Source organism: Drosophila sechellia, chromosome 3L, assembly GCF_004382195.2.
Source record: "Drosophila sechellia strain sech25 chromosome 3L, ASM438219v1, whole genome shotgun sequence".
NCBI classification, from domain to species: domain Eukaryota; kingdom Metazoa; phylum Arthropoda; class Insecta; order Diptera; family Drosophilidae; genus Drosophila; species Drosophila sechellia.
In genome coordinates, this window is record NC_045951.1 from 21,515,765 (window position 1) to 21,541,065 (window position 25,301).

The 25,301-nt window shown below is 45.5% G+C and overlaps 6 protein-coding genes across 8 annotated transcripts in view; 3 read left to right on the forward strand and 3 right to left on the reverse strand.

Annotated features, from left to right (window-relative positions):
- The window catches only part of LOC6616533 (tyramine/octopamine receptor), a 36,289-nt gene extending 23,951 nt beyond the window's left edge, over positions 1–12,338 (forward strand). Inside the window, exons 2-4 of the mRNA XM_002040856.2 lie at positions 7,745–8,176; positions 8,746–9,834; positions 10,733–12,338. Of these exons, the coding sequence (XP_002040892.1) occupies positions 7,853–8,176; positions 8,746–9,834; positions 10,733–11,125 (1,806 nt within the window). The 5' untranslated portion in view covers positions 7,745–7,852 and the 3' untranslated portion in view covers positions 11,126–12,338. The remainder of the gene's footprint in view (positions 1–7,744; positions 8,177–8,745; positions 9,835–10,732) is intronic.
- Positions 12,339–12,824: 486 nt separating this feature from the next.
- LOC6616534 lies at positions 12,825–14,136 on the forward strand. Its single transcript, XM_002040857.2, has one exon. It carries the CDS (start codon positions 13,030–13,032, stop codon positions 13,606–13,608), a length of 579 nt encoding a protein of 192 aa, XP_002040893.1. The 5' UTR covers positions 12,825–13,029; the 3' UTR covers positions 13,609–14,136.
- Positions 14,137–14,146: 10 nt separating this feature from the next.
- LOC6616535 lies at positions 14,147–18,684 on the reverse strand. The gene is made up of 5 exons (XM_002040858.2): positions 18,478–18,684; positions 17,609–18,381; positions 16,215–17,001; positions 14,767–16,051; positions 14,147–14,709 (listed from the first exon to the last, which is right to left on the reverse strand). Exons 2-5 carry the CDS (start codon positions 18,350–18,352, stop codon positions 14,637–14,639), a joined length of 2,889 nt encoding a protein of 962 aa, XP_002040894.1. The 5' UTR covers positions 18,353–18,381; positions 18,478–18,684; the 3' UTR covers positions 14,147–14,636.
- Positions 18,685–20,533: 1,849 nt separating this feature from the next.
- Positions 20,534–22,178, reverse strand: LOC6616536. 3 transcript variants are annotated; one of them, XM_032717987.1, is made up of 3 exons: positions 22,089–22,178; positions 21,050–22,032; positions 20,534–20,917 (listed from the first exon to the last, which is right to left on the reverse strand). In XM_032717987.1, the coding sequence occupies exons 2-3, from the start codon at positions 22,017–22,019 to the stop codon at positions 20,820–20,822; spliced, it is 1,068 nt and encodes a 355-aa protein (XP_032573878.1). In that variant the 5' UTR covers positions 22,020–22,032; positions 22,089–22,178; the 3' UTR covers positions 20,534–20,819. The 3 variants fall into 3 exon arrangements, with proteins under 3 accessions (XP_032573878.1, XP_032573877.1, XP_032573876.1); XM_032717986.1 differs by having other exon boundaries at positions 20,534–21,143; positions 21,276–22,032; positions 22,089–22,177; XM_032717985.1 differs by having other exon boundaries at positions 20,544–22,032; positions 22,089–22,174.
- A 99-nt stretch (positions 22,179–22,277) lies between these two features.
- On the reverse strand, positions 22,278–23,448 carry LOC6616537 (dnaJ homolog subfamily B member 4). The gene has a single exon (XM_032717988.1). The coding sequence runs from the start codon at positions 23,268–23,270 to the stop codon at positions 22,884–22,886; it is 387 nt and encodes a 128-aa protein (XP_032573879.1). The 5' UTR covers positions 23,271–23,448; the 3' UTR covers positions 22,278–22,883.
- Positions 23,449–23,673: 225 nt separating this feature from the next.
- Positions 23,674–25,133, forward strand: LOC6616538 (60S acidic ribosomal protein P0). Its single transcript, XM_002040861.2, has 3 exons — positions 23,674–23,781; positions 23,893–23,986; positions 24,061–25,133. Exons 2-3 carry the CDS (start codon positions 23,933–23,935, stop codon positions 24,958–24,960), a joined length of 954 nt encoding a protein of 317 aa, XP_002040897.1. The 5' UTR covers positions 23,674–23,781; positions 23,893–23,932; the 3' UTR covers positions 24,961–25,133.
- The last annotated feature ends 168 nt before the right edge of the window (positions 25,134–25,301 follow it).

Here is a 25,301-nt window from a genome sequence, read left to right on the forward strand (position 1 = left end):
AAACTAATGGGCTGTTTCTTAGTTGGAAACGTATCTGGGTAATTTTATGGAGTGCATTGGGCAGAAATGAAATATTATTGAAACGTATTAGCATTCTGATCTTGTATAATCTGAGGGGATGATTAGTTTGAGCTTATGCCAATAAAAATACGTTTCTGCTGACAACCCCTTTAAACAACTGGCGAATCGACCTAGACTAAACCATTTCCCCCCTCCATCTAACCCAACTAAGTTATCAAATCTCTCTGGCTTTCGTTTTTTATCTTTGCGTGAATCGGAGGGAATGTACATAGTTGGCTGAGTAAACAACATAAGGCAACGCCACTGGGCCACCAAATTGCATGTAATAAATGCGAACAAGTAAATTTTGTCGCATGCAGTCAACGTCAAAGGCAAAGAGTTTCCATTGCCAGGCACGTACGGCGCTGGGAAAAGCTCCCTTTTCCGCCCGCTCCGGCTACGGCTCCGGCTCCATCTACATCTCCATCTCACAAACACCGAGCAAGTTGACTATCAATTGGGGAATTGTTGGGGGACTGGGCTCTGTGTGCCTGACAAATACGCTCAATGTCAATGCTGGCACTGCAGGGATGCCTCCAGTTTCGCCGGCTCCGAGCTGTAGCTTTCCGCTTTCTGGGCCCGTATTGATGATGATCATCAACTATCGGCGGGATGGCACAGAAATGCAATGAATTTTAAAGCAGGTCAGCAAGGCAGCAGGGCAAGGGGAAAATTCGGAAAACAGAAGCGATCTGACTTCCCTTTGATTTTGATGCATTTATTCATGGGGAGCAATGATGGCCAGGGAGCGGCAAGGGGTCAAAGCCAGCCAAAATCCAGAAATGATGAGCGGGCTAAGTGGAAAACTTCTTAGGCGTTAATTCAGTTACTTTTTACGCCACATTGGCGCAATCGGAAAACTATATAAATATAATCGAAGCAAATCAAGTCGCATTACGGTTTTCGATTGCCAAACGCCCAGACATGTCCCCCAATCAATGCCAGAGTCCATAAACAGACCCACTTTATTGAGAGCCAATGAAGCTTTTATAGAAATGGGACCGTCTGCTCAGTTCTGGTTGGATGTGTCCTGTTTCTCTTTTGTGCTATTCGCAATTGCAAACGTCTGAGGGGCCGACTAAGCTACACTTGCAACAATAATGGATATATGTAGTATCAGATCAAGATCGAGTTTGCTTGCCAACAGTGCGAATGAGTGATGTGCACTTGCGACCATCCGCATCCAAACAAACCAAGCCCAATCGCTTCTCCATTCAATTAAGATTTGTCCTGCCAAGAAGGTTCAAATCATAAGCCCTCCGACTCAATTTCGCTCAGTGTAGTCTGTAAGTCGCCACTTTGACCCAGTGTGTGGGCACTTTGCCTACAAATGAGCTTGCGCCAAGTGGGACGGCGATGTCCTTTTAGTTTTTATGACTGCATCGATCGACCATCGCTTTTCAATCAAACCTCTCAACACGTACTCCATGCGTTCCGAAAGGACCAAACAGGCCCCCCAGGAATCCCTTGCTCTGATGGTGGCCAGCAGAAAGTCTGGCTATAACAATGCTTACTACATTTTCGTTTGCTGTTATTCTTTTCGGATCACGAACCCAATGGAGTAGTAATCTCGCAGCACCCAAGCCAATATGTATTGTATTCTGTTGTTCTTGGGTGAATGCGAGTGCCCAAGTCTATTGTTTAAACGAAAATGTTTAATTAAGTGAACGGCACAGCAACAATATAATGAAGCACGGAGCAGCTGGCGGCGGATGGCCTAGAAAATTGCTCATGGGTTGACTGACTGGCAGATGTTGGCAGTTGTTCTTCTATAGTTTATTTGGGAGAGTGATGAGGAAACCAAAGAAAACATTGAGTGGCACTGGCTATTGACTCGGAATATGATACTGAATAACACACCGGAGGCAGTCAGGTTGATTGGCCATAAGCTTAGTTAACCATCTGCTGGACAACAAATCAAATCATGCCAAATTGCAATCAAAGAAGTTTTCAAGCAACCCACTTGAACCCAGTTTGCAATTCCATGACCAGTTGCAACACAATCGGCAGACAAACAGTGCAAAAAACGGCGCATTCATTTAAGGCAGATAGGAAAAAAGACCAGCATTGTGGGATTTCTGATTTGTTTGGGTAAAAATCAAAAGTGGCAATGGTCAGAGTCGGAAAAAACGCAACCGAACACCAGAAAATAGAGTCAATCAATCAACAGAAATCAATTGGAGCTTTGTATGTTTGAAAACCAAACATCGCACCGTTCATTTGACTTCTCGGCCAGGAAATATAGATCAAACTCCGACTTGGACAAAATGCAGCAGAGTAGAGTAGCTCTTAGCTAATTGAAAAGCCAAAACAGACATACACGACTCGGCCAGAAAGATGATATCCTTAATTAGTTTAGCAAATTGATTTTGCTGCCGCGCCCACAGTGCGGATTGTCGGGAAAGAGGGAAAAGGCCAACCATTCATGAATAGTTCAACATATTGGCGTGAGCCAAAACAAAAACAAAACTTTCAGGGTCAACCAGCAGGGAATTAATTGAAACAGGAAGTCGCGTCCACCAGTTCCTCCATAAAACAAACACATGTTGAGTTGTTTTCAAAGTGTGAATCACATCAAAGAGTAAGGTAATGGCAAATGGAAATTGCTAATTCAAAGCGCCCTTTAAATGCACACCCCTTGACTAGTTCACTTTGACTGACTAATGTATTGTCAAAGAAACTCGTCTTAAGCCCAGCAGAGATGCCAATCGAAGGGCCAACTGGAGGGCGACCAAAGGCGAAGTAAGCTTGGGAGAAAGTAGGGAAGTCCAAATAAATACTAAGCACACCCTCGCCAAGCTTAAATATGCCGGAACCCCACAGGCATTGCAGCCATGCCCAATCCCACTTGGATTGGTGCAGAATCTGCACTGAAGGCGTCCACGTTGGACGTGTGCCAGCGGAAAATGCATTTCCATTTGCAACTTTGGCCTCGCTGTCAGGACATCGCAGAGCAGCGCATCCTTCTGGCGAGTCCGCGTCCTGCGATGTGCGATGGGTCTCGGGATGGCGTTCGATTCGGAGGGCACAAAATGTGCATTGAAGTGCAACTTTTGACTGACTGACTGACGGAATGTGTATGTAGGCAGAGCAAACAGGGAAGCCTCCATAGGTTGAATTTTTCCCAGCCCCAACGAAATTAATGTCTTCATGTGGGTCTTGGGCAAATTTGTTTGTCAGCGAATTGTCGATCGAATTGTATTCCAGTTCCTGCAAGCCTTTTTTCTGTGAATTAATCCTTAAGCTACCATGAAGTAAAAGGAAACCACTAGTGCAGGATGTGAAGTTAAGTTATCGGAGGGTCACTGCTAAAAACCCACCCACATCGAAACACTCATGTACACCCACGTATAGCTAGCACTTTTCATGGCTGGTTTGCTTTTTGCCGATGATGATGATTTTCATGTTTATCAGTTGCAGGTATGCAAACCCAGGTCCATTCATCCATCCGTCTGTCTGTCAGTCTGTCCTCCTGTCTACCGGACTGACATCTCTCTCCTTTTTTCACTCAATGGCTCTGCGATTCTGCCACAGTGCACATCAATTTTCGAATAACTTGGCTCGCATTAACTCCCTGAAACGTGCCAGGCTTCCGTTTCCCGACCGAATGGATTCTGGGCAGCTGGCAAATGGCTGACATTGCAACATGTCCAGCCAACAACAATTGCCATAATTTGGATCGGACTGGTTATTTTTAAGGCTAAAGCAAAGCTACATTTTAAAAGATGCCTTATTAACTGACGTGTACACATCTTTCAGAATCATCGATAGTTGAATCATCGGTGGTGAATCTGGTGAATCATCATTATTGACTTTTCTAATGGTTTCAGAAGAATTAGTAACAGTGACGCCTAATTAAGAACCCAATCAAAATGTTGAATACAAATATAATTACTTCAAGGATTATAAAAAGTTGTAATATTAAAACCATTTGGTTGTTAATGCAACATTTCTCGACTTTAAGGCTTTCAGTTGAAGTACGGCAAGAACTGGAAATCGCAATCAAAAATGCTGCTTTCATGAAGGCAATGAAAAGTACTACAAAGATCCAACCAATTCGTAATGGCCATCTCCGTTCAATCAGCCGAGTTGGCAGCAGCCGCGCTCATTACTTTACGGGGAATATTTTCTGCTTCATCAATCTGCTGCTCATTTGGGAAGCAGTCCGGATTTCACACATGCCATTATCTCAGGACACCGTCGCCAACCTCCTTCCGCTGTCCAATTGCTCTTCACATCAGTGTGCTCTTGTCATTGCCAAACAAAAAGAAGGAAAAATGACATCGGGCGGGGAAATTTCCCACATGGCACATGCAACAGCCAGCGGGAAAATGGGAAAATGCGGGAAAACAGAGCGGACACCCGAGACGTACCAAAGTCCACTACGCAAGAGAACTGCACATCAACTTTGCAGGCTGTCCGTGGCTTAATCTACGGGTTCATCCGATTCTTTAAAATGCATTGAGCCCCGGCTCACTTGGCATTTTGTTGTTACGTTTCACTCACCCCCCACCCCCTGGAGCCATAACAATCCGGACGGAGTCGCAGAGTTTAAGTGCGCCACTTAACCCAGTTTCCAGCCAAAAACCCTATCGATATTCGCGTAATAGAAGCGCAAAACTGCATGAAAGTGGGACTCGCAGTGCGTATCCTGGGTATCTCGAATGGACCGCAGAGCCTGCCATAAGTGGATAAGGCCCGGGACTGGCCACTCCTTCCACGCTCTTTCCATTCACCGAGCGCAACTCAACTTGACTCGACTCGAATTGCATTTTATTGAGTACAGGTCGATTTTCATTTAGGCCTAGTTCAGTGCGATGTAGTTCACACTGATACACTCGGCGAAAACTGTTTGTAACTTATGCAAAGTGCTTTATAAAGGGCTATAGACAGTAAACAAAACATAAAATAAAACATAGCATTTAATGAATAAATACATTAACATATATCTTAGTTTATATTTGTAAATGTTCATTGTTTTTCTTGAAGTGCTGCTCTGGAAAATTCAGAAACAGACCAGTAAATGAACGCAGGTGGAAATTGGCAAAGAGAACCTTATCTGCAGGTTGGCCAGTTGTCAACTGGGCGGCAGATCAACGTACTTTTATTGCCCCAGAAAGTGGAAAATCACTGAACGGTGAATGGGGAGGAAAACCACAAAGCGCCACCGCTCCATTCCAGCCCAGCCGAACCGTACATTCCTTAATGGTCCAATCATGTTTACTTAGGCACGAAAACATTTCATAATTTCCAATCAATTTGGCCCGCTTTTAATTGCGCGTAAAATATTTAAAATTCTCGCAGCTCAAAGAGAATCAAAAATACGAATTTTCATCGCCTTCAAAGTTCGTTTGATATGTGTTTCCCAATTTTCTTAGATGCTGCCTATTGGAATTGTTATACGCCACATTAATCATGCAAATGAAATGAAACATTTAGGGCGGGCTCTGGCTGCCGCGAAGGGGGCGTGGCTCACACACCCATCAATGCCAATTAGCAGAAATTCCCCAAGATGCATGTGGCAGTGAGTACACTTTATCGGTATCTCTTCGTTCCGTGTGGCCAACTTGATCAGCATCAAAGGCGATTCGAGCCCCAGTATTTTTAGCTGCCCAAGTGCCTAATGTGAGCTATAAATAAAGCTGGCGTGGTGGGTGGTTCGCCCGGTGGGTGGGTGCTTTGCTGGCGTGGATGCGTGTATCTTGCAGATATGCCGGAACTCTTGCATATTTAATGAGCGGGACACGGCGTAAATTGAGGAAACAAAGCAGCTTCGACAACGCCAACGAAGTTCGGATACCCTTGCTTTGGTCGGGCCAGGTATTATCTAAGTACTTGCTGAATTTCCATACGAGTTTTCCACAAACATTAAGTTACCAGACTTTGGCCCACTCGCTGCTCCCGTTCAATTCGCAGATGCAAGCACACAAACGCCAGCGACAAGTTTGCCAAAAAGGACATGCCCATGTGGACTGGAGCCTGCCAATACATGTGTGCTCAGCTACACGAGTATGTGTGTATGCGGAAGCCGGTTCAGTCAAGGTCGCATCGACTGCATAACGAGTTCAAAAAACTTTTCGCCATTCCCCCCAACTGAACTCAGGCCAGGGAAGGGACAAACTATCCTAAGCTGTTCATTCACACTCACGCGAACTCAAACACAATTCCTTGACTGTTTTTGGGCGCTGGGTCCCTAATCAGGGACTTTTGTAATAAGCTTATCGGCCGGCAGGCAGAAACGAACAGTGGAAAGTCCCTTTCTCACGCCACTAGTGCCAAGTTTCTCTCTGCCACGAGATATTCAATTATGTCGCGTAGGTTCCAACAGAAAATCGGCTTACCAATTCGTTTCACACGGCAAAGCAAAGTATAGATTTGGAATGGATTGTATGGAAGGTTTGGCTTTTTGTTTAGTAAAGTATTGGGTAATATAGATATAGATTAAATCATAAAACTAAATGCTTTAAAGGAACAGAAGAAGACAAGCGCCACAAGCATTTAAACAATACTTAATGTACTTTTCCGAACTCTTCTTGACTTTTTGGTGGCTCAACCAGTGAGCTTGCCGCAAGCACTCTTGATCTCAAATTGTGCTAGAATATGGCGGTCAAACCAACTAAAAATCGCTTTAAACTTTTTACCCGCCTATTTGTAGAAGCTGAAAAAAGAATACAAAGAAAATACATCTACCATTCCCCCGCTAAAAGCTTTACATTTGCAGGCGGAAATCAAGGTAGGATTCAGGGCATTAGCAATCTGGCAGCCCGAGGAGCGAAAAGGGGAACAGCATTTTTGCTGAATGAAAATGTTTGCTTCAAAGTTGCTCCTTCCTTTCCCCATTTTCACAGAGTTCAGTTTATGAGCGGGTTATTTTGATTAATGTTCTTTTAACTGGTATCAGGCTTGGTCGGCGGAGAAAAGGAGCCCGATAGCAAAACTCAGCAAAGCTGGTAAGGACTTAGCGGATAGTGAAGTGTCAGGCGGAAGTGGAAAGAGCAGAGCAACAATTATTCGATGACCAGAGAAGGGGAGTGGGGAGTGTATTGACTTAGGACAATAAGTGATACCCCTGAACATCTTAGAACCCTCTTTCCTAATCGACACACATTTACTTAGGACCATCTATTTGACCCGATTCGTTCTGACATTTTTAATTACTTTTAAATAATTAATCCCAGGTTCAGATAATTCGACAAGATTTGTCAGTTAAATTGTTAGGGACCTTCCCATCGTGATTCCTTTCGGTTTTCTTTTGACGGGTCCTTCCATCAATCGAATGTCCTTTGGGCTTGTTGACAAGCTCTAAATAATTTGGCATGACATGATCCTTATAGACTTGTGCGGTAACTTTGTCCACTCTGATCCGTAAGGCTGAACTCCTTCCAAACGCAATGGATAAGCCTATATTTAAGCTTATTATTCAAACGAAATGAAGTATCTATATGGAAGTTAAAAGTTTAAGCCGATTGAGTCTTTCCAATTGATATAAGCAAACAGCTATGGTATAGTTATTTTAGTACAATGCCATCTCCATACATTGTTATTTACTCTCTCCATACAATGCAGTTGAGTTTGTGCCATTTAATATCCATACGTAAGCCGGAAAATTCCAAGGAAAATTCCCGCCTCCCAACGAAGTGTTGAAATCACAATAATTTGCTTTCCTCTCCATTTGCCTTCGCAGAAAAGAGGCACAGAAGCCGGGGAAATCACACTCAACGTCTGCCCTTCTACCGAGACGCATGTAAACGCAACCGGAGCCCAGAGAAGGCAAGTGGCAGGGCAGGGAAAGATGCCATCGGCAGATCAGATCCTGTTTGTAAATGTCACCACAACGGTGGCGGCGGCGGCTCTAACCGCTGCGGCCGCCGTCAACACCACAAAGTCCGGGAGCGACAACGCCGCACGGGGCTATACGGATTCGGATGCCGATGCGGGCATGGGAACGGAGGCGGTGGCCAACATATCCGGCTCGCTGGTGGAGGGCCTGACCACCGTTACCGCGGCACTGAGTACGGCTCAGGCGGATCCGGACTCCGCGGGAGAGTGCGAAGGAGCTGTGGAGGAGCTGCATGCCAGCGTCCTGGGCCTCCAGCTGGCTGTGCCGGAGTGGGAGGTAATAAGCACAATGATAGTGTTTCATTTCATTATTAATAGTAATGGATAGCTTCTGGCTTTTTATTATTATATACGTTTGACAGCAGAAATAAAATATTCACATACAAACCTTACCTTTTAAAATATTGGCTTATAAATCCCATTTTACTATTCACCATTATTTTGATAAAGTATTTTATACCCTTTACTCGTAGAGATCTGGGCATGTTAGTCTAACCGCCTGTTTGTTCGTACTTCTGTCTGTCCGTCCGTATATCTGTCCGTATAAACACCATGATATCAGAACTATAAAAAAATGAACAAAAGAAAGTTGAGATTAGGCAAAATTTAAAATATGTTTTCATTTTAATAGATTCTATCATTTGTTTTGCCAATTTCTTTTGAAAATTTACCACCCACAAATTTCGCTTATATTAAATGTGACAGTTACCACGCAGAGCCAGTGACTCTTCCTAGACCCTAGAACACCGAACTAGTAGTTCCTACTCTTTTAATAAGTCTGAATATCAATTGATCTTATTTATGTTTTTTCAAAACTCTCCCTAACTGGTTTTCCATTTTAACTAGGCCCTTCTCACCGCCTTGGTTCTCTCGGTCATTATCGTGCTGACCATCATCGGGAACATCCTGGTGATTCTGAGTGTGTTCACCTACAAGCCGCTGCGCATCGTCCAGAACTTCTTCATAGTTTCGCTGGCGGTGGCCGATCTCACGGTGGCCCTTCTGGTGCTGCCCTTCAACGTGGCTTACTCGATCCTGGGGCGCTGGGAGTTCGGCATCCACCTGTGCAAGCTGTGGCTCACCTGCGACGTGCTATGCTGCACCAGCTCCATCCTGAACCTGTGTGCCATAGCCCTCGACCGGTACTGGGCCATTACGGACCCCATCAACTATGCCCAGAAGCGGACCGTGGGTCGCGTCCTGCTGCTCATCTCCGGGGTGTGGCTACTCTCGCTGCTGATAAGTAGTCCGCCGTTGATCGGCTGGAACGACTGGCCGGACGAGTTCACCAGCGCCACGCCCTGCGAGCTGACCTCGCAGCGCGGCTACGTAATCTATTCCTCGCTGGGCTCCTTCTTCATTCCGCTAGCCATCATGACGATCGTCTACATAGAGATCTTCGTGGCCACTCGGCGCCGCCTAAGGGAGCGAGCCAGGGCCAACAAGCTCAACACGATCGCTCTTAAGTCCACCGAGCTGGAGCCGATGGCCAACTCCTCGCCCGTCGCCGCCTCCAACTCCGGCTCCAAGTCGCGCCTCCTAGCCAGCTGGCTGTGCTGCGGCCGGGATCGCGCCCAGTTCGCCACGCCTATGATCCAGAACGACCAGGAGAGCATCAGCAGCGAAACCCACCAGCCGCAGGATTCCTCCAAAGTGGGTTCCCATGGCAACAGCGATCCTCAACAGCAGCACGTGGTCGTGCTGGTCAAGAAGTCGCGTCGCGCCAAGATCAAGGACTCCATAAAGCACGGCAAGGCCCGTGGTGGCCGCAAGTCGCAGTCCTCGTCCACCTGCGAGCCCCACGGCGAACAACAGCTCCTACCCGCCGGCGGGGATGGCGGTAGATGCCAGGCCGGCGGAGGCCACTCTGGAGGTGGAAAGTCGGACGCCGAGATCAGCACGGAGAGCGGGAGCGATCCCAAAGGTTGCATACAGGTGAGACAATTCGTAATCGTGAAGATATTGCAAGCCCATAATTGATTTACATTTTACATTACATTTATTTAAATCAAAATATTTATTATAAAGGGTTTTGTTTCACAACTGTTATAAGTTTTTGGACAGATTTTTTAATACCTTTCGTTATACCCGTTACCCAGTTTTACCCGTTACTCGTAGAGTAAAAGGGTATACTCGATTCGTTGAAAAGTATGTAACAGGTAGAACGAAGCGTTTCCGACTGTATAAAGTATATTATTGTTGATCAGGGTTAATAGCCGAGTCGATCTAGCCATGTCCGTCTGTCCGTATAAACGTCGAGATCTCTGGAGACATAGACGCAGCGCAAGTTTGTTGACCCATGTTTCCAAGACACTCTAACGCCATTAAACCGGCCAAAACTGCCAATCTCACATTTTAGAAAAATTTTTGGACATTTTTTTCATAATGTGATTAGTCGCTTAAATTTCTACCGATTTGCCAAAAATTCACCAAGCCAGTCACGCCCACACTTTTGAAAAATTTTTTAATTTTTTTGTCATTTTATTCCCCAAAATCGATATCCCAGAAAAATGATGAAATTTACCGTTCGCATTCACATTAGCTGAGTAACGGGTATCTGATAGTCGGGAAACTCGACTACAGCATTCTCTCTTGTTTTAAAACATTTTCTTGACACTTTCACCAGCTAAGGTATCTGATATTCGAGGAAAACGACAATGAGGTTCAAAACCTAAAGTGGTCTTTTATTTAGAGAGCCACATGGATAAGCCGATATAAGTTGTCCAACTATGGGTCTTTATATGGGAGAAATGGCTTTTAGGAACACATACCTGTACCATTTTCAAGCTAATTAATTACCTTACCTTAAAACTTTTCCTCACCTCGATTCCAGGTCTGCGTGACTCAGGCGGAAGAGCAGACGTCCCTCAAGCTGACCCCGCCGCAATCCTCGACGGGAGTCGCCGCCGTTTCTGTTACTCCGCTGCAGAAGAAGACTAGCGGGGTTAACCAGTTCATTGAGGAGAAGCAGAAGATCTCGCTGTCCAAGGAGCGGCGAGCGGCTCGCACCCTGGGCATCATCATGGGCGTGTTCGTCATCTGCTGGCTGCCCTTCTTCCTCATGTACGTCATCCTGCCCTTCTGCCAGAGCTGCTGCCCCACGAACAAGTTCAAGAACTTCATCACCTGGCTGGGCTACATCAACTCGGGCCTGAACCCGGTCATCTACACCATCTTCAACCTGGACTACCGCCGAGCCTTCAAGCGACTTCTGGGCCTGAATTGAGGCAGGCTGGCGGGGGCGGGTGGAAGATATGGGCCGGGCCAACCAAGGTTCGAGCGGGAGAGCGTTACTCAAAGTTTGTGCCAAACTTAAATGGTCGTGTTTGCGATCAGCGGAGATCTCAGTCTATGTACAGTTGGACCCCCAGTTGGTGAACTTCCGAATTGAACTGCTCTAACACATATATACTTTCAAATGCGGGACTATACTTTCTCTTGGGGAACTAATTTTAAATAAGTGGTTGAATTTGATAAAGCTTAATATAATTTATATGTTTAACGTTTCGGCAAACTGAAATCCACCACATTGTAAGTCAAAGCTGAGACTCGAGTGTATATATAGTTTCAAGCTAAGCTATTATTTCTAGCTGTACTTAAAATATACTTTTATTTAGTTTTAAACATTTTGTTAATATATTGTTGTTCGGATTCGATTGAGATGTACCACCACAGTAAGCGTAGACTGTTCAATACTCATACTAAAATGGGTTGTGCTGCGATTTAAGTGAGGATGTTACCTCGCTCGAGGCACAGCTACTAGGAAAATCATCAAAATTACATGGTAAAGAATTATACATGCATTATACATATACTCCAGCTAAGTGACATCCCAAACGAGAAAAGCATCAAATTGAATTTAATACAATTAAATTAAATGTTTAGGCACAAGAATTGTGGCAACTTTCGTGTTTCACCCTAAGCGTATGGAAAACCAAAAAGGTGTTAGTTAAATTAAATCTGCGCTCAAGATATGTAAGCAACTACTAAGCTAAATAATAACTTCCAAGAGAGCAACGTTTTCTAGGCATTACTTTAACAATTTGTATTTATATGTAATTTAATTGTAGGTAAACGATAAACCAAACCACTATACCTAATGTATACTTTCAAAAACGCTTTGGACTATTTGTTAAATAATTTAACAATTAATTGTTTTTATGGCATAGCAACTATTGTGTTGAGTGGGCAGCTTAAAGCTAGCACATCGAAACTTACTTAAGATAGATAAATGTTTAACTGCACTTTACGAAATGCAACAGAATTGGGGAAAGGACGTAATTCAATGGATGTGTTAACTCAAGTACATGCTATATCGTAAATGTATATCACAATTTATGTCTTTTAACGACGATGTACGATAGTTTCACTAATTAACTTGTTTAACGAGCAAGAGCGAGCAAAGCATAAACGAAACAAATAAAAGACAGATTCGAATTAAAGTTATAAGAACAAAAGCGTTTGAATTTATGGAGATTGGACGATAGTACACCTAGGTTTCAAAACGAGACTTTCAAAAGATTTAGCTGAAAACATGATTGGTCTAGTAAGACCCGTAGTTTTAGCGACAGCTTTTGATAACTCACATTATGTATCCTTCGTCACTATGTATTTCTTTTGCATATACTTTTCAACTAAACAATTTGGAAACTGCCTTTCCATAAACGGTTTCGAGGTATAAAACATTCTTATTGCTACTAGTACAGAAAATAATTAATTTTTTTTTACTATTTCAGCAGAACATTTTCCCCTTGGCCCAAGTGAAAACAGAAAACGAATAAGTTGTTTTTTACATTTTATCGACATGGTTGGAAGACCCAGTAATGGGTCGACCATATCGTTACTAGCTGTTTGCCCGCAACTATCGGCTGCGTTCGATAGCCATTCGCAGGGAACGCCGGTTCTTTCCAGGTAGCGCAATTGTCTCTCACCACTAGCAAAGTGACGGCTTGTAAATTGTTGGGATTTAAAATTTAAAATTGTCTGGTGCACAGGGCTTGATCCCAAACATTGGTTACCTGCGAGCGCGGATTTCCGCGAAGCAAGACGCGGTCACAGACAGGCAGACCGCGAAGCGCATCCCTGTGATGAATAAAAGACAGAGACGCACTTGAGAGACCAGCCAGACCAATGGAGACCTCGGAAGCGGTGAATACGTGTGAGGAGGGAGACCAGCTGAACGGCTCCTTCCGCCTGCAGTGCTCGATGTCCTCCGTGGACATGGAGAGCGAGAGTGACCTCTCGCTGGCCTTCGAGCGCGAGGAGCAAACCCCGGATGGCGGCTGCGACGAGCTGCCGGCCTTCGAGATCCGCGCCTTCTCGCCGCATGGACGCACCCCGTCGCCCATCGACGATCTAGATCTGTCGGACATCGAGACGCCCAAACAGCCACTGAGGCTCCTTCCGGACGAGGAACGCCAGAACGATCCTCAGTACGTGGCCCTGCACGAGATAAACGCCCAGATCAGCCCGCCCAATGACGCCGACGACTCCAACAGCTTGGAGACGATATTCGAGGGCGTTTTCCTGAGCACCCCGCCCCGTGATAAAGCTTCCAGCTCGGGCAATTCCCGCTTTACGCCCAAGCGCGGACGTGCAAATCTCATCGAGCTGATGGCCAACCGGCTGCACGGGGGCAAGGAGAACCAGTCGCCGGGAGCGCGAGTCTCCGACCCGCATTTGCCCTCTCCGCTCAAGGACCCCACCTAGTGACCGCAGTCCAGCCGACCCAACCAAAGCCATGGAGCCCTCGCTCAGACTGCCATCGATGTTCTAGAATAAGTTACCATTTACCTGAATGTATGGTTCACATCCAGCGGTCAGCAGGTGTACACCCAGATGTGTATCCTCGTCTGATCCTTCAGTTTACCTAAGCTTCGTGTCCCGCGTTTTCCGATGCCAGGCTAACAGATTTTGTAGTGGTAAATAAAAATTGTCGTCTTTCCATGTTTCAAACATTAAACCAAGGTTATGCTCTTCCCTGCCTGGCAGATGGTCCAGGTAGGCAGAAGGAAGGTTCACATTGCTCATAGGACAAACTGATCAGCAGTGCCTGGAACTAAACCACTAATGTAAACACTGGAAAGTTCGATGGCTAATTGTCCGATCTTGCTGCTGCGTAATTTCTAGTACAAATTGATTGTCGAATCCAGACTTATGCGTTTACTAACATAGAATTTATCGATTGATGTAACAGTTTGAAAAATAAATTACCTAAGTGTACTACTCGTTCAAAAACTTGTCTGAATAATATCCTTCTCACGTTTCGATTTATTTATGAAGAAAATGTCAATAGTTGCTTACCAATCTGAAATGTAATGGTAATTTTTGGACCTCGTGTACCTTAGGACTACGGTTTTTACACTAAGTTGAGTAAACTAGTATAAAAATAAGTAATTCTGTGATTAGGTATATTGTTGGAAGATACTAAATCACTACTTTCCTGAGTCGCATTGCGAATTCGCGTCTTACACGAACTCTACGCTGGAAGCATAATTCCAACTTAAAAATAATTGGGACGAGCATTGAAAGTAATATAGAGTAATAAAATTGGGAATGTCTCATAGGTTATAGAACACATTCGAAAGTAAAACAGCAACCAGGACAGGGGAAAATGATTACTTAACTTTACAATTTTGTAGGCTATTACAAAAGTTAAATAACACTTGCTTTTGTTTCTATATGGCAGTGTGAAACGCATTTTGTCCCGCAAGTCCTGTAGTGCAATTCGGCTCCAATCAGAAGTTCTTTGAATGACGCGATGCTGAAAACACCTTTACGCGCAGCAGCCCTGGATTGACCTCTTGCCATCTGAAATAGGTGGGTGAATAACTAGACGACTTTTAACGAAAAATGCCCCTTACTAACCGCAAACGGCGTTCGCCCAGCCTGGCCTTCACCCTGTTCTTAATGGTGGACACTCCGTTTGCGCTGTGAAGACCACGGCCCGTGATAATGAATACGTGCTTGTACACGCGGGTGGTGTTGCGCAGCACAGTTATGTGGCGGTCAAGGAACAAGTCCAGGCAACTGATCGCCTCTACCGTGTGTAGGTAATGCAGGTCTAGCAGGTCCGGGTTGTTCTGGGTGTGCCGATGCACCTCCATTATGCAATTGGCCGCCCGCTGGTTAAATACGTCGACCTTCTGCTTGTGTAACTTGGCTATCTCCGAGTAGTATAACGCCACGCTACTATTGCCGCGCTGTACCGCCTGTTTGGCCTTTAGATAGCACTCCGCTTTAAGTTGGGAGTGATGGGCGGCCATGTTTCGCGTTTCCTCAAAGTCGCGAAGAGCAGCGCACTTGACCTCCTCTTGCAGTTGGGGCGACCGGGCATGGGCGGAGGAACTGGAGATGGAGCGCTGGCCTTGGCCGGAGGAGTTCTGTTGCTTTTGTTGCTGCTGCTTCCGCTCTTCCAGCGCCATTTGCTCACTAAGCTTTTCGCCCTCGCGAAGGGCCTTATCATAGAGTTCCGCTTTGCTCAGCATACTCTTTACGTTGCTGTCCAAGACCTCGACAGTTTGAACGTAATTGCTGCCGGTTGCCGCAAAGACCTCAAGCACAGTGTCGGTGGGAACGTCCGGGAACGTCTCACACAGCTTCATCTTGGTTAGGTAGGTAGCTATATCGTTGGGCGTTTGTTTGCGAGCGGCCAACTCGGCTGCCTTCTTAGCGGCCAGTTGCTCGCTGTTGTATATGCTCCAGGCCAACTCCATATCCAGAAGCTCAGCCACGTTGCTCGGAGACTCGCTGCAATCGGCGTAACCTGGATGCTTGAGCAGGCGGGCGAACTGCTCGTCATCGCGCATTGTCTGCTGGCGTGTCTCCTCTAGCTGGTTAAAGACAGCTTCCATCCACAACATGTAAAGCTGCTTGGCTAGCTGACGCGGCATAAATATTTTTGTTGCGGTAGGAAGCTCCTGTTCCGGCGGCAACATTTCGTCCTCTGTGTGGAACTGATCGCGCAGCTGTTCAATTAAAGAGGTGCCCAAATCGATTTCCAGCAGAGTATTTTCTTCAGGGTCCTCCTCCTCCAGCTCTTCTAGCTCTGGTCCTTCGGGAGCTTCCGGTGGTTTAGGCACTATCGGTTGATCCAGGATTCCATTGCGAATATCGCGAATTTTGCGAGTGTGCTCCGAGTATTGTTCGTCGCCTAAAAATCAATAAACATTATTTATCAGACATCGAACTCATATCTCTAACATAATATAATGGAAATACATTCAATTGATACATTTGATTCATTAGTGAATTTGATGACGCAATTGAAATAATAAGTTTATTTTAAATTGACTCTTATTAGAATAATATCTTACCTAACACAAAGCAATTCTGGATTTTCATTTGCAACTCTTTGTTGGTGGGGGCCGATGCTCGTTTGTTGCGCGGTTGACGTTGCGGCTTCGATTCGGTCTTCGATACCGGTAAAGTTAGTGAGGTGCAGATAGGAGTGGAAATCGGAGATTCCAGGGCATCGGCCGCCTTGTCGCAGTCGCATTGAAACTGCGCCGCCTCCTCGCTATTGACATTTTCCTCAAATCCGATTCGATCCGGAGCAGTGGCCGCGTTGAGCTCGTCCTCCTTCAATAGAATATCAACGGCCCAATCCACGTCGGCCTTGCACTTTACAAACAGGTCCCAGAGGCCGGTCAGCTGTTTATTGGGATACATCTGGCGCAGGTGTGCAAACCCTTTCGGTTCATTGGGACAGTCTAGGCTGTGCCTCTGAAAGGGCTTTGCCTCGCTAGACTCCGCTTTGGACGGTGCCTCCTTTATTTGGCTCTCTTCGCGGAGCAGATCTATAATAGACACTTCGCTCTTTACGGGAGCTGCGGCACCCAAAGCGTCGGGAATTTCCGGAACTGTCGCGGCGCCTGTGTCTGCCGATTTCACTGTTTGCGACCAGTATGAAGGCGCTCCGTGCTCGTAGGGCACCCACGTTTGGGCATTAGCATTCAGCTTAAAGGTATTTTCCGCTGGCGCTGGGACTGGGGCTGCCAGCGGCTTGCTCTCTTCAAAATTCGTGATGATAGGCACGGCAGGAAGGGGCGGGTGATTGCGTAGTTGCGGCAGCTCCACAGTATACTTTGTCTCCTTCATTAACTGTCGCATAAAATGTTCCGGTAGGAAGAGAAAGATACTAAATTTAGTAAGTGCCATTATTTAATAAGCTTCGGGGTACGAAATAAAATACAACCTATGACGTACTATACAAAAATTGTACTCATAAAGAATGAAAACGAGCTAGTTGCTCAATTTAGTTGCTAAGTTCAGAGTTTGAAACTGTTTGTGGCTAGACTGCCACATTCCGATCACTGAGCTGCAAAAAAGGGGCTGTTTCTCAGATTTCCAAAGACTTTCTGACTTATTGACCGTGGTATGCCCTACAAATTTAGGTAGCCAACAAAAATGCCCTTTCTATGTTTCTGCAGGTGGTCTAAATGTTTTTTGCAATTCAAAAAAATGTTGGGCGGAAAAAATAATGAAATCCAAAAAAGAGAAATTGACTTGGTTAGGGATAATGATCAAGAATAAATATATACCTCTTAAAGACTTTTAATCGAGCGTAGTTAAACGTTTTACACTCGCGTAACGGGTATACATACAATTACACATTTTTGGCTGACTCACAATGAGATTGCAGTTAAGAATAAATCTCAATCTTTATATACATATGTATGTATGGAGACCACTTAAAGTGCCTTCTTACCCGAATGAGCTCTCCCGCAGTCGTGCGCTCGAAGCGCTCTAGCATGCGCTGAATATTCTCCCGTGGGACGTTGTGGACGTTTTTCTGGGCCAGCTTGCTGGCAGACTTGCACCAACTAGTATTGGGCTCGAGAAGCTCAATTACGTAGCCGTAACGCACTGCGGTTTGGACATACGGCTGCAGCTCCCACACCATTGTATTGGTGTTATCCACGATGATGGGGCTCCAGCCGGAGGCGGCCTTATCGCGCACTCGCTGCTGGTTCCACTCGTGAGCGGCTGGCAGCAGAGTGGGGTTGAAGACATAGCCGCGGCCCGTCTTGAAGTAGTCGTCTGAGCTCAGAACAAAGTCGCGCACCTGGTGTCGATCGAGTAGGTGCGCCTGGCGCAGCAGAGACTCTGCCAGTGTACTCTTACCGCTGCCTGAAGGGCCGCGCATTATGATCATCAGCTTGTGGCCCGCCTGCGCCCGCTGGCAAATCGAGTTTAGTTGTTTGTTGCTCTGGTTGCTGTTCACATTGCTGGCGGGGCACATTCTAATGGAGCTTGGGGCTCCAGCAGTCGCATATTTCCTGGGAGTTCCACCGCTCTTGCTGCGACCGCAATTGTTATTGTTATTGTTGTTGTTGTTGTTGTTGTTATTATTATTATTATTATTATTATTGTTGTTGTTGATGTTAATGCGGTCCAACAAGAGCGCCAAATCCGCTGGCTCAGCTGAATCCGAACTTCGTTCTGTCGACATGGCGTTTGTTTTCCTTTTGCTAGCTTGCCCTGGGAAAGCAGATCGTTTAGGGGGGATCGACCAACGTAATGCGCAGTAAACAACAGACTCCCCATCCCGAATTCGCATCCGGGTCTTGGACTCACCAATATTTGACCAGACTGTAATCCCTTGATGCCGTAACTGCGCGTTGATGTCTCACTCTCTCTCCTTCAATCGGTTGTCATGCAAGGATCAACCTGCGGGCTGTTGCTTCGTTTGCTTGTTTCCAGAAAACGGGGAGCTATGCGTCGCATTACATCCGTTAATTTGCTGCATTGCAAGTTGGGAAAACCACGTCTGTGCGGAGGCTATCGATGGCGCTATCAGTCACGCGTCATCGATAGGCAGCTGTGTTGGCGGCCAGCTTTTTTCAAGCCAGGCAATTGCTTCGGTATAAAATCGCTAAATTTTTGGAATTTTCTTTTAGAATACTATGAACACATTATGTTAAGCACATAAATGAGATTCTTAATATGATCGCCATTTTATATAATTAGCGGATAAATTCTAAAAAACATTAAATATGTAGCGTCAGTATTACGTCCATCCGTATGAACGCCGATATCTCGGGAACTTTGAGAGCTGTTAATTGGGTACTAAGCCCTCAAATTCTAGGATTGCTTACGCAGCAAAAGATGAAAGGGAATTCCGAAAATATAAAAGTGGAATTGTGAACAGAAGAGGTTTTAGTTAATATAAACAAGAGAGAATGCTATAGTAGAGATAAGCGACTATCAGATACCGTTTACTCAGGTAGTAGTGTGCGAACGCTAAATTTCATATGTTTTCTGGAATATCGACAGATATTGGGGAATAAAATCAGAAAATTTTTAAAAATGGTTTAAAAGTGTGAATATTTTGGGGGTCTTGCAGGTGTAAAGAGGGACGCGGTAAAAATGTTTTCTATACAAGTTGTTTGTTTTTTTGGCAAGACAAACACTAAAACGAAAAAAAATGAAAACATATTTCAAAAATGTTGGCGTGGAAGTTTTGGCCTGTTTGTGGGAGAGGCTGTGAGCTGTGTATAAATATAAAATACTAGGAAAGACTTATATCGATAGAATTAACTATATATATCAAGGTCGAAGAGTTTGAATCGAGAGCTTAAAAGAGAAACAACGTGAATAAAAATAACTTAAAATGATGGTTTCAAGGCAAACAGTTTTATGGCAAAAAAAGACAAATAAATGAATGAAAGAATATCCCAAAATGTTCAAAAGTATGGGCGTGGCAGTTTTGGGCGGCTTGTGGGCGTTAGATTGGGCGTGGCAACATGGGTCTCTAGAATCGCTATAATTAATTTCAACCTTCTAGCTTTCATAGTTCCTGACAGGACCGGGCCAAATTGACTTTGTTATTGATCCTGATCAAGAATATATATACTTTATATGGTCGGAAACGCTTCCTTCTACCTGTGACATACTTTTCAACAAATCTAGTATATGTACCCTTTTACTCTATAAATAACGAGTATAATATACATTAATACCTATATGTATTTAGTATCCAGACCTAAATATATGCTTAACATAATGTCTTCATAGTATTCTATGCATATATGTAACCCAGGTCCTTCTTATCTGAAGATATATTTATTTTAAAAATTCTGCACAGACCAAGAAGTATCCGTTAGTCGAGTCGCGCAACAATAGTTTTCGAGTCTACTTTTACGGGAGCTATAGGATGTACATAGTTCAATCCCATCAAGAATACATATACAAAATGGGTAAGTCATCATCGGTTTTATGGCATCGGATACGATTTGGGCAGAGCATTCAAGGGATTTTTTACCCTTCCTTTCTTTGCTTTAGAATTAACATTCTTTTCTCCTGGGGGCAGTGCTGTCCTTTATCCACTGAAATATATATGTCGACAATAGAGGAGTCTCATCCATTTTGTTTATTCAGTTTGTGATTTGGTGCGGCCGCGCAGCAAGTGCCGATCAACTCTACCAGCCTTCATGGAAGGGATTTTCTTACATGTCCCTTCTTCATCATATTCTCTAATGTCCTATTCACACTGGCGTGCATTACATTGTCATCTCTCTCTAACACACTATGACAACCCGATCGGACCTCACTCAGCTGCAGAGGCTCGACAGAATTTTACCGTATAGCTGTATATATATAACCAAATCCGTTGCAGAGTATGAAAACAATATTTTAGAAAATTTATTTTGGAAAAGTATATATTGTTTGTTTTAGCTTACTGGGACACCCGTAAATGTCGGGGAATTATTTGGCCACCCTTTTATTTTAATTTTCTGTTTACTTGTGGAACTTCTCATGTTTTAGGACTTGCCTTTAGATTTTGGCGCCGCTCTGTTTGAGTTGCCTTATACGCGTTTTTAGCGGAGTCACCAATGGAATTTTTCAATTTTCGGTCCATACCCAAGTGGCGGCGACTCCCTTGAAAAGAGTGTCTTTGGAGGCGTCTAAGGGTGGGACTAAAGGAGCTTCCTAAAGCGTCCGGCCAAAGCACGCAAATACGAAGATATTTTAGAGCATGCATACAGCAAGGCAGCAACTGCTCTGGTTGCCCAATTTAGAAGAGAGCGCAAGTATGACACCGCTGGGGACGAATATGTTTTGAAAGCTGAAGATGGTCCAGCTCGTGATCCCTGGGAAAGTGTTTTAGCCTGTGGTGCCTTGCCCCATTTCGGTGTAGTTGCCCAATTTAGAAGAGAGCGCAAGTATGACACCGCTGGGGACGAATATGTTTTGAAAGCTGAAGATGGTCCAGCTCGTGATCCCTGGGAAAGTGTTTTAGCCTGTGGTGCCTTGCCCCATTTCGGTGTAGTTGCCCAATTTAGAAGAGAGCGCAAGTATGACACCGCTGGGGACGAATATGTTTTGAAAGCTGAAGATGGTCCAGCTCGTGATCCCTGGGAAAGTGTTTTAGCCACTGTTTCCGTAGCAGAATTCATTGAAGCTTTGCCTGGTAGGGATTTCACAGCCACGTTCGCAGCCGATGCTAAGGACGAACTGGAAGTTGCAGCAGATCCTACGGCTCCTGGGCCTCGGATTACTGTTTTGGCCACGACTTCGGCAGCCGAAGATAAGGGCGCGTTCAGAGTCCTAGGAGAAACTCGACCATTTGCTCCTGGCACCAGTTTGCCGAGTCCCAGTATTCTTTTCGATCTCAATGCCAATAGCCCGGAGGTCAATGTCCATAGGGATCCGAGATGCGAATGGCTTAGTTCCTGCGTTGGAAGAGTGATTGGCCGGGGAACTGGGATCGATGGCGGCGGTTTCTGAAATACCCGGTACCCCACGTATGTACCAACCAGAATGCCTCCGATGAAGACAGCAACTTTGAGCTTTTTGTGAAAACTACCTGGCGGCGTTTCGGGTGGCATTGGGAACAATGCATTTCCCAATTCAGACAGTTGGCAACTAGCGTTCTCGGCGGGAATAATGACTTCAAAGTCCACGGACTGCAAGCAGAAATCGTGCATGGCCCTTCTCTGATGGTCAATCAGGACGCTGTGGGCCTCGTTGATTCTAAGGAACTCCTCCGCTCCATCCTCGTTTTTGTCGGGATGATATTTCAGGGACAGCCGCCGAAAAGCTTCCTTAATCTCACTGTCGGTGGCGTTTCTCGGTAAGCCCAGAACCTGGTAGTGATCTTTGTAGACGTCGCTCATTTTTGTCGGCCACCTGCGAATATATATAATATGTATATATTAAGAAAAGAAAAAATATACTAAGAAAACCTGAGCTAGCTGCGCTGCCAAAGATGGGGGAAATGTGTGTTATCGAAACGATGATGCTATTTGCATGGAAAAACATCGATAAAGACATCGTATCAGCCGCCCATTATTCGCCTTGGCGCCAAGAAAAAATTGTTTAAAACAATTAAATGCGTCTTTCTTTTCTACAGTTGAGAAAAAAGTACCAACAAATTCGGTCCTCTCTGGCAGATGCCATCATATTTTATTATGAATACGAGTCATATCATATTTTAGGTGGCCATCGAAGGAGTACTATAATGCGAGTGGGAAGAGAAACATCTAAAAATATGTCATTTTTTTTCAGAACAACAAACCGTTAAAAAATTTGATTTACAAATTGTATTTCCGTCTTATGTGGAGCATACTATACGTAGTAGCAGACTGGCTCTGCTTATTGAACTTTGAATAAGCAACTGCCTTAAATTTTCTCTACTATATAGTTTTTTTTTTAATATTTATATCGCATAAACGTTTTTTAAATCGCAAAAACTAAACATGACATTAAAAACGTGATTTTTGTATGCTATTAGTTCGTTCTCCAATATTTATCCGTTTTATCATTCGATTTGGCTAAAGCTATGTCTATTTTCGAGCAAAAGTTGGCCGCACTTCATAATCTTTGTTTATCTTTCTAAATAAATAAATTAATCAATAATTAACGCAGGATGCATTAGATCAACAGTCAATAATTAAGTTCCTATAAATTAATCTTAAAGACTATTCAACGAAGAACTCTAGATACGCGAGATTGCTTCACCAAGCCCTTGGATCCTTAGGTCATTCCGAGGAGGATCCATCGCCGTGGGAATCCTTTTTTTTCCGGTTGAAGAACTGGAATGTCTTGTAGGCGGCAAACGCAAAGAGCACAGTTCCACCGACGGCGCACATGAAGGGGAGCATGTCTGACGTGGGCTGGGCGAAGGTCGCAGCCGGCTCGTCATCACATTTAAGTCCCTCCTCGCCGTGCTGGTCGTATATCTCGCGCTTTTCCTTGTCGGAGAGCACTTCGAAGGCGGCCACCACCTCCCTAAACTGCTCCTCGGCCTGCGGATGGTCGTTCTTGTCCGGATGGTAGCGGAGAGCCATCCGGCGGTATCCCTTCTTGACGTCTTCACTGGACGCATTCCTCTCGATGCCCAGAATCTTGTAGTAATCTTTACCCATTGTGGCGAAATGGGATTCTCCTTGTGCTGGCTGAGATGGTCGTCCAGCGGTGTTGTGCCGTGTATAGAATGTGAGGCAGCGCGTCGACTTGTTGGTGCTTATGTGGTATTGCGAGTATATATTGCGGATTCGATTCGCGGATTAAACACAATATTACAAATAAATAGAAACTAACAGTCAATCGATAAGTTATCGCCCGACAGTGGCCAGAGTGACCCTACCTTACCACCAGAAGCCCTGTTAGTTAACAGAAGGTATTCTGACAAGCGTAGCAGCTGTATAGCAGCATTACTAGCCTATTAGTAATCTATGATTTGATAAATCTTTCTTTTCGAGTACGTTATAAGGAATTACATATTACGAAGAAGGAAAATATTCATATCGCTTATCGGATTTGGTATTTTTCCCGACCGTGCGGTATCTTATTCGCCACCGAAGCGGTCACACTGGCTGCCGCCGCCAACTTCCCTCTTTCCGTTCTGTGAGCGAAAACCGAAAAGTCTGTGCTTTGGTAAGTGTTGCTAAAAGTTCGGAATAATGTTGCATCCCGACCATTTTCGGGTCCATAACTGTTCCACGGTGTTGGTCCAGCACCGACTAATCGTTATCACGTATTTCACAGTTCTTAAATTCACCCGACGAGTCCCTAATACACAATCAAAATGGTTAGGGAGAACAAGGCAGCGTGGAAGGCTCAGTACTTCATCAAGGTTGTGGTAAGTATAAAACCGACTAGAAATAGCTTACTAGCTCGCGCCTGGCTTATGCTGTTAACTGTTCCCTCCTCCAGGAACTGTTCGATGAGTTCCCAAAATGCTTCATCGTGGGCGCCGACAACGTGGGCTCCAAGCAGATGCAGAACATCCGTACCAGCCTGCGTGGACTGGCCGTCGTGCTTATGGGCAAGAACACCATGATGCGCAAGGCCATCCGCGGTCATCTGGAGAACAACCCGCAGCTGGAGAAGCTGCTGCCCCACATCAAGGGCAACGTGGGCTTCGTGTTCACCAAGGGCGATCTCGCAGAGGTGCGCGACAAGCTGTTGGAGTCTAAGGTGCGCGCCCCCGCCCGTCCCGGCGCTATTGCCCCTCTGCACGTCATTATCCCGGCCCAGAACACCGGCTTGGGACCCGAGAAGACCAGTTTCTTCCAGGCCCTGTCCATCCCGACCAAGATTTCCAAGGGAACAATTGAAATCATCAACGATGTGCCCATCCTGAAGCCCGGCGACAAGGTCGGCGCCTCCGAGGCGACACTGCTCAACATGTTGAACATCTCGCCCTTCTCGTACGGTCTGATTGTCAACCAGGTCTACGATTCCGGCTCGATCTTCTCGCCCGAGATCCTGGACATCAAGCCCGAGGACCTGCGCGCCAAGTTCCAACAGGGAGTGGCCAACCTGGCCGCCGTTTGTTTGTCCGTGGGCTACCCCACCATCGCCTCGGCCCCGCACAGCATTGCCAACGGATTCAAGAACCTGCTGGCCATTGCTGCCACCACCGAGGTGGAGTTCAAGGAGGCGACCACCATCAAGGAGTACATCAAGGACCCCAGCAAGTTCGCCGCCGCTGCTTCGGCTTCGGCTGCCCCCGCCGCCGGCGGAGCTGCCGAGAAGAAGGAGGAGGCCAAGAAGCCCGAGTCCGAATCAGAGGAGGAGGACGATGATATGGGCTTCGGTCTGTTCGACTAAGCTGGATTCCGATTCCAGGATGCCCTCTGCGGCGCCCGCGGACCATCGCTTCCGCTTTCGGCGTTTACCCACTAAGACCCGCTGTTATGTTTTCTATGTGCAAATTATTGCCGCGGTTTGACGGACCCAATGGCAAGTTGCATTAAACATGCTGTAAACTGCTCGGAAGCGCACTCAACTGTCTTTTAAACTTGCACGCGATTCGAGGGGTGGACATGGTGGGATTCGGACTCCAAAATCCGAAGGCTTGCGACATTTCATTCCCCTTTAAATATCCGAGCGACGGCAGGTGCCGCCTGCAGCTGCTCTCGGTCATCCGGATATTTACAAAGTAATTACTT

Excerpts from the sequence above, each read along its gene's own strand:
- LOC6616534 (XM_002040857.2), top strand. The coding sequence starts at position 13,030 with ATGGAGACCTCGGAAGCGGTGAATACGTGTGAGGAGGGAGACCAGCTG.
- LOC6616535 (XM_002040858.2), bottom strand. The coding sequence starts at position 18,352 with ATGTCGACAGAACGAAGTTCGGATTCAGCTGAGCCAGCGGATTTGGCG. Across the intron at positions 16,052-16,214 it reads CCAGAATTGCTTTGTGTTAG|GCGACGAACAATACTCGGAG; the intron begins GTAAGATATTAT and ends ATTGATTTTTAG. Across the intron at positions 14,710-14,766 it reads CTGGGCGAACGCCGTTTGCG|ATGGCAAGAGGTCAATCCAG; the intron begins GTTAGTAAGGGG and ends CACCTATTTCAG.
- LOC6616536 (XM_032717985.1), bottom strand. The coding sequence starts at position 22,019 with ATGAGCGACGTCTACAAAGATCACTACCAGGTTCTGGGCTTACCGAGA.
- LOC6616537 (XM_032717988.1), bottom strand. The coding sequence starts at position 23,270 with ATGGGTAAAGATTACTACAAGATTCTGGGCATCGAGAGGAATGCGTCC.
- LOC6616538 (XM_002040861.2), top strand. The coding sequence starts at position 23,933 with ATGGTTAGGGAGAACAAGGCAGCGTGGAAGGCTCAGTACTTCATCAAG. Across the intron at positions 23,987-24,060 it reads AGTACTTCATCAAGGTTGTG|GAACTGTTCGATGAGTTCCC; the intron begins GTAAGTATAAAA and ends TCCCTCCTCCAG.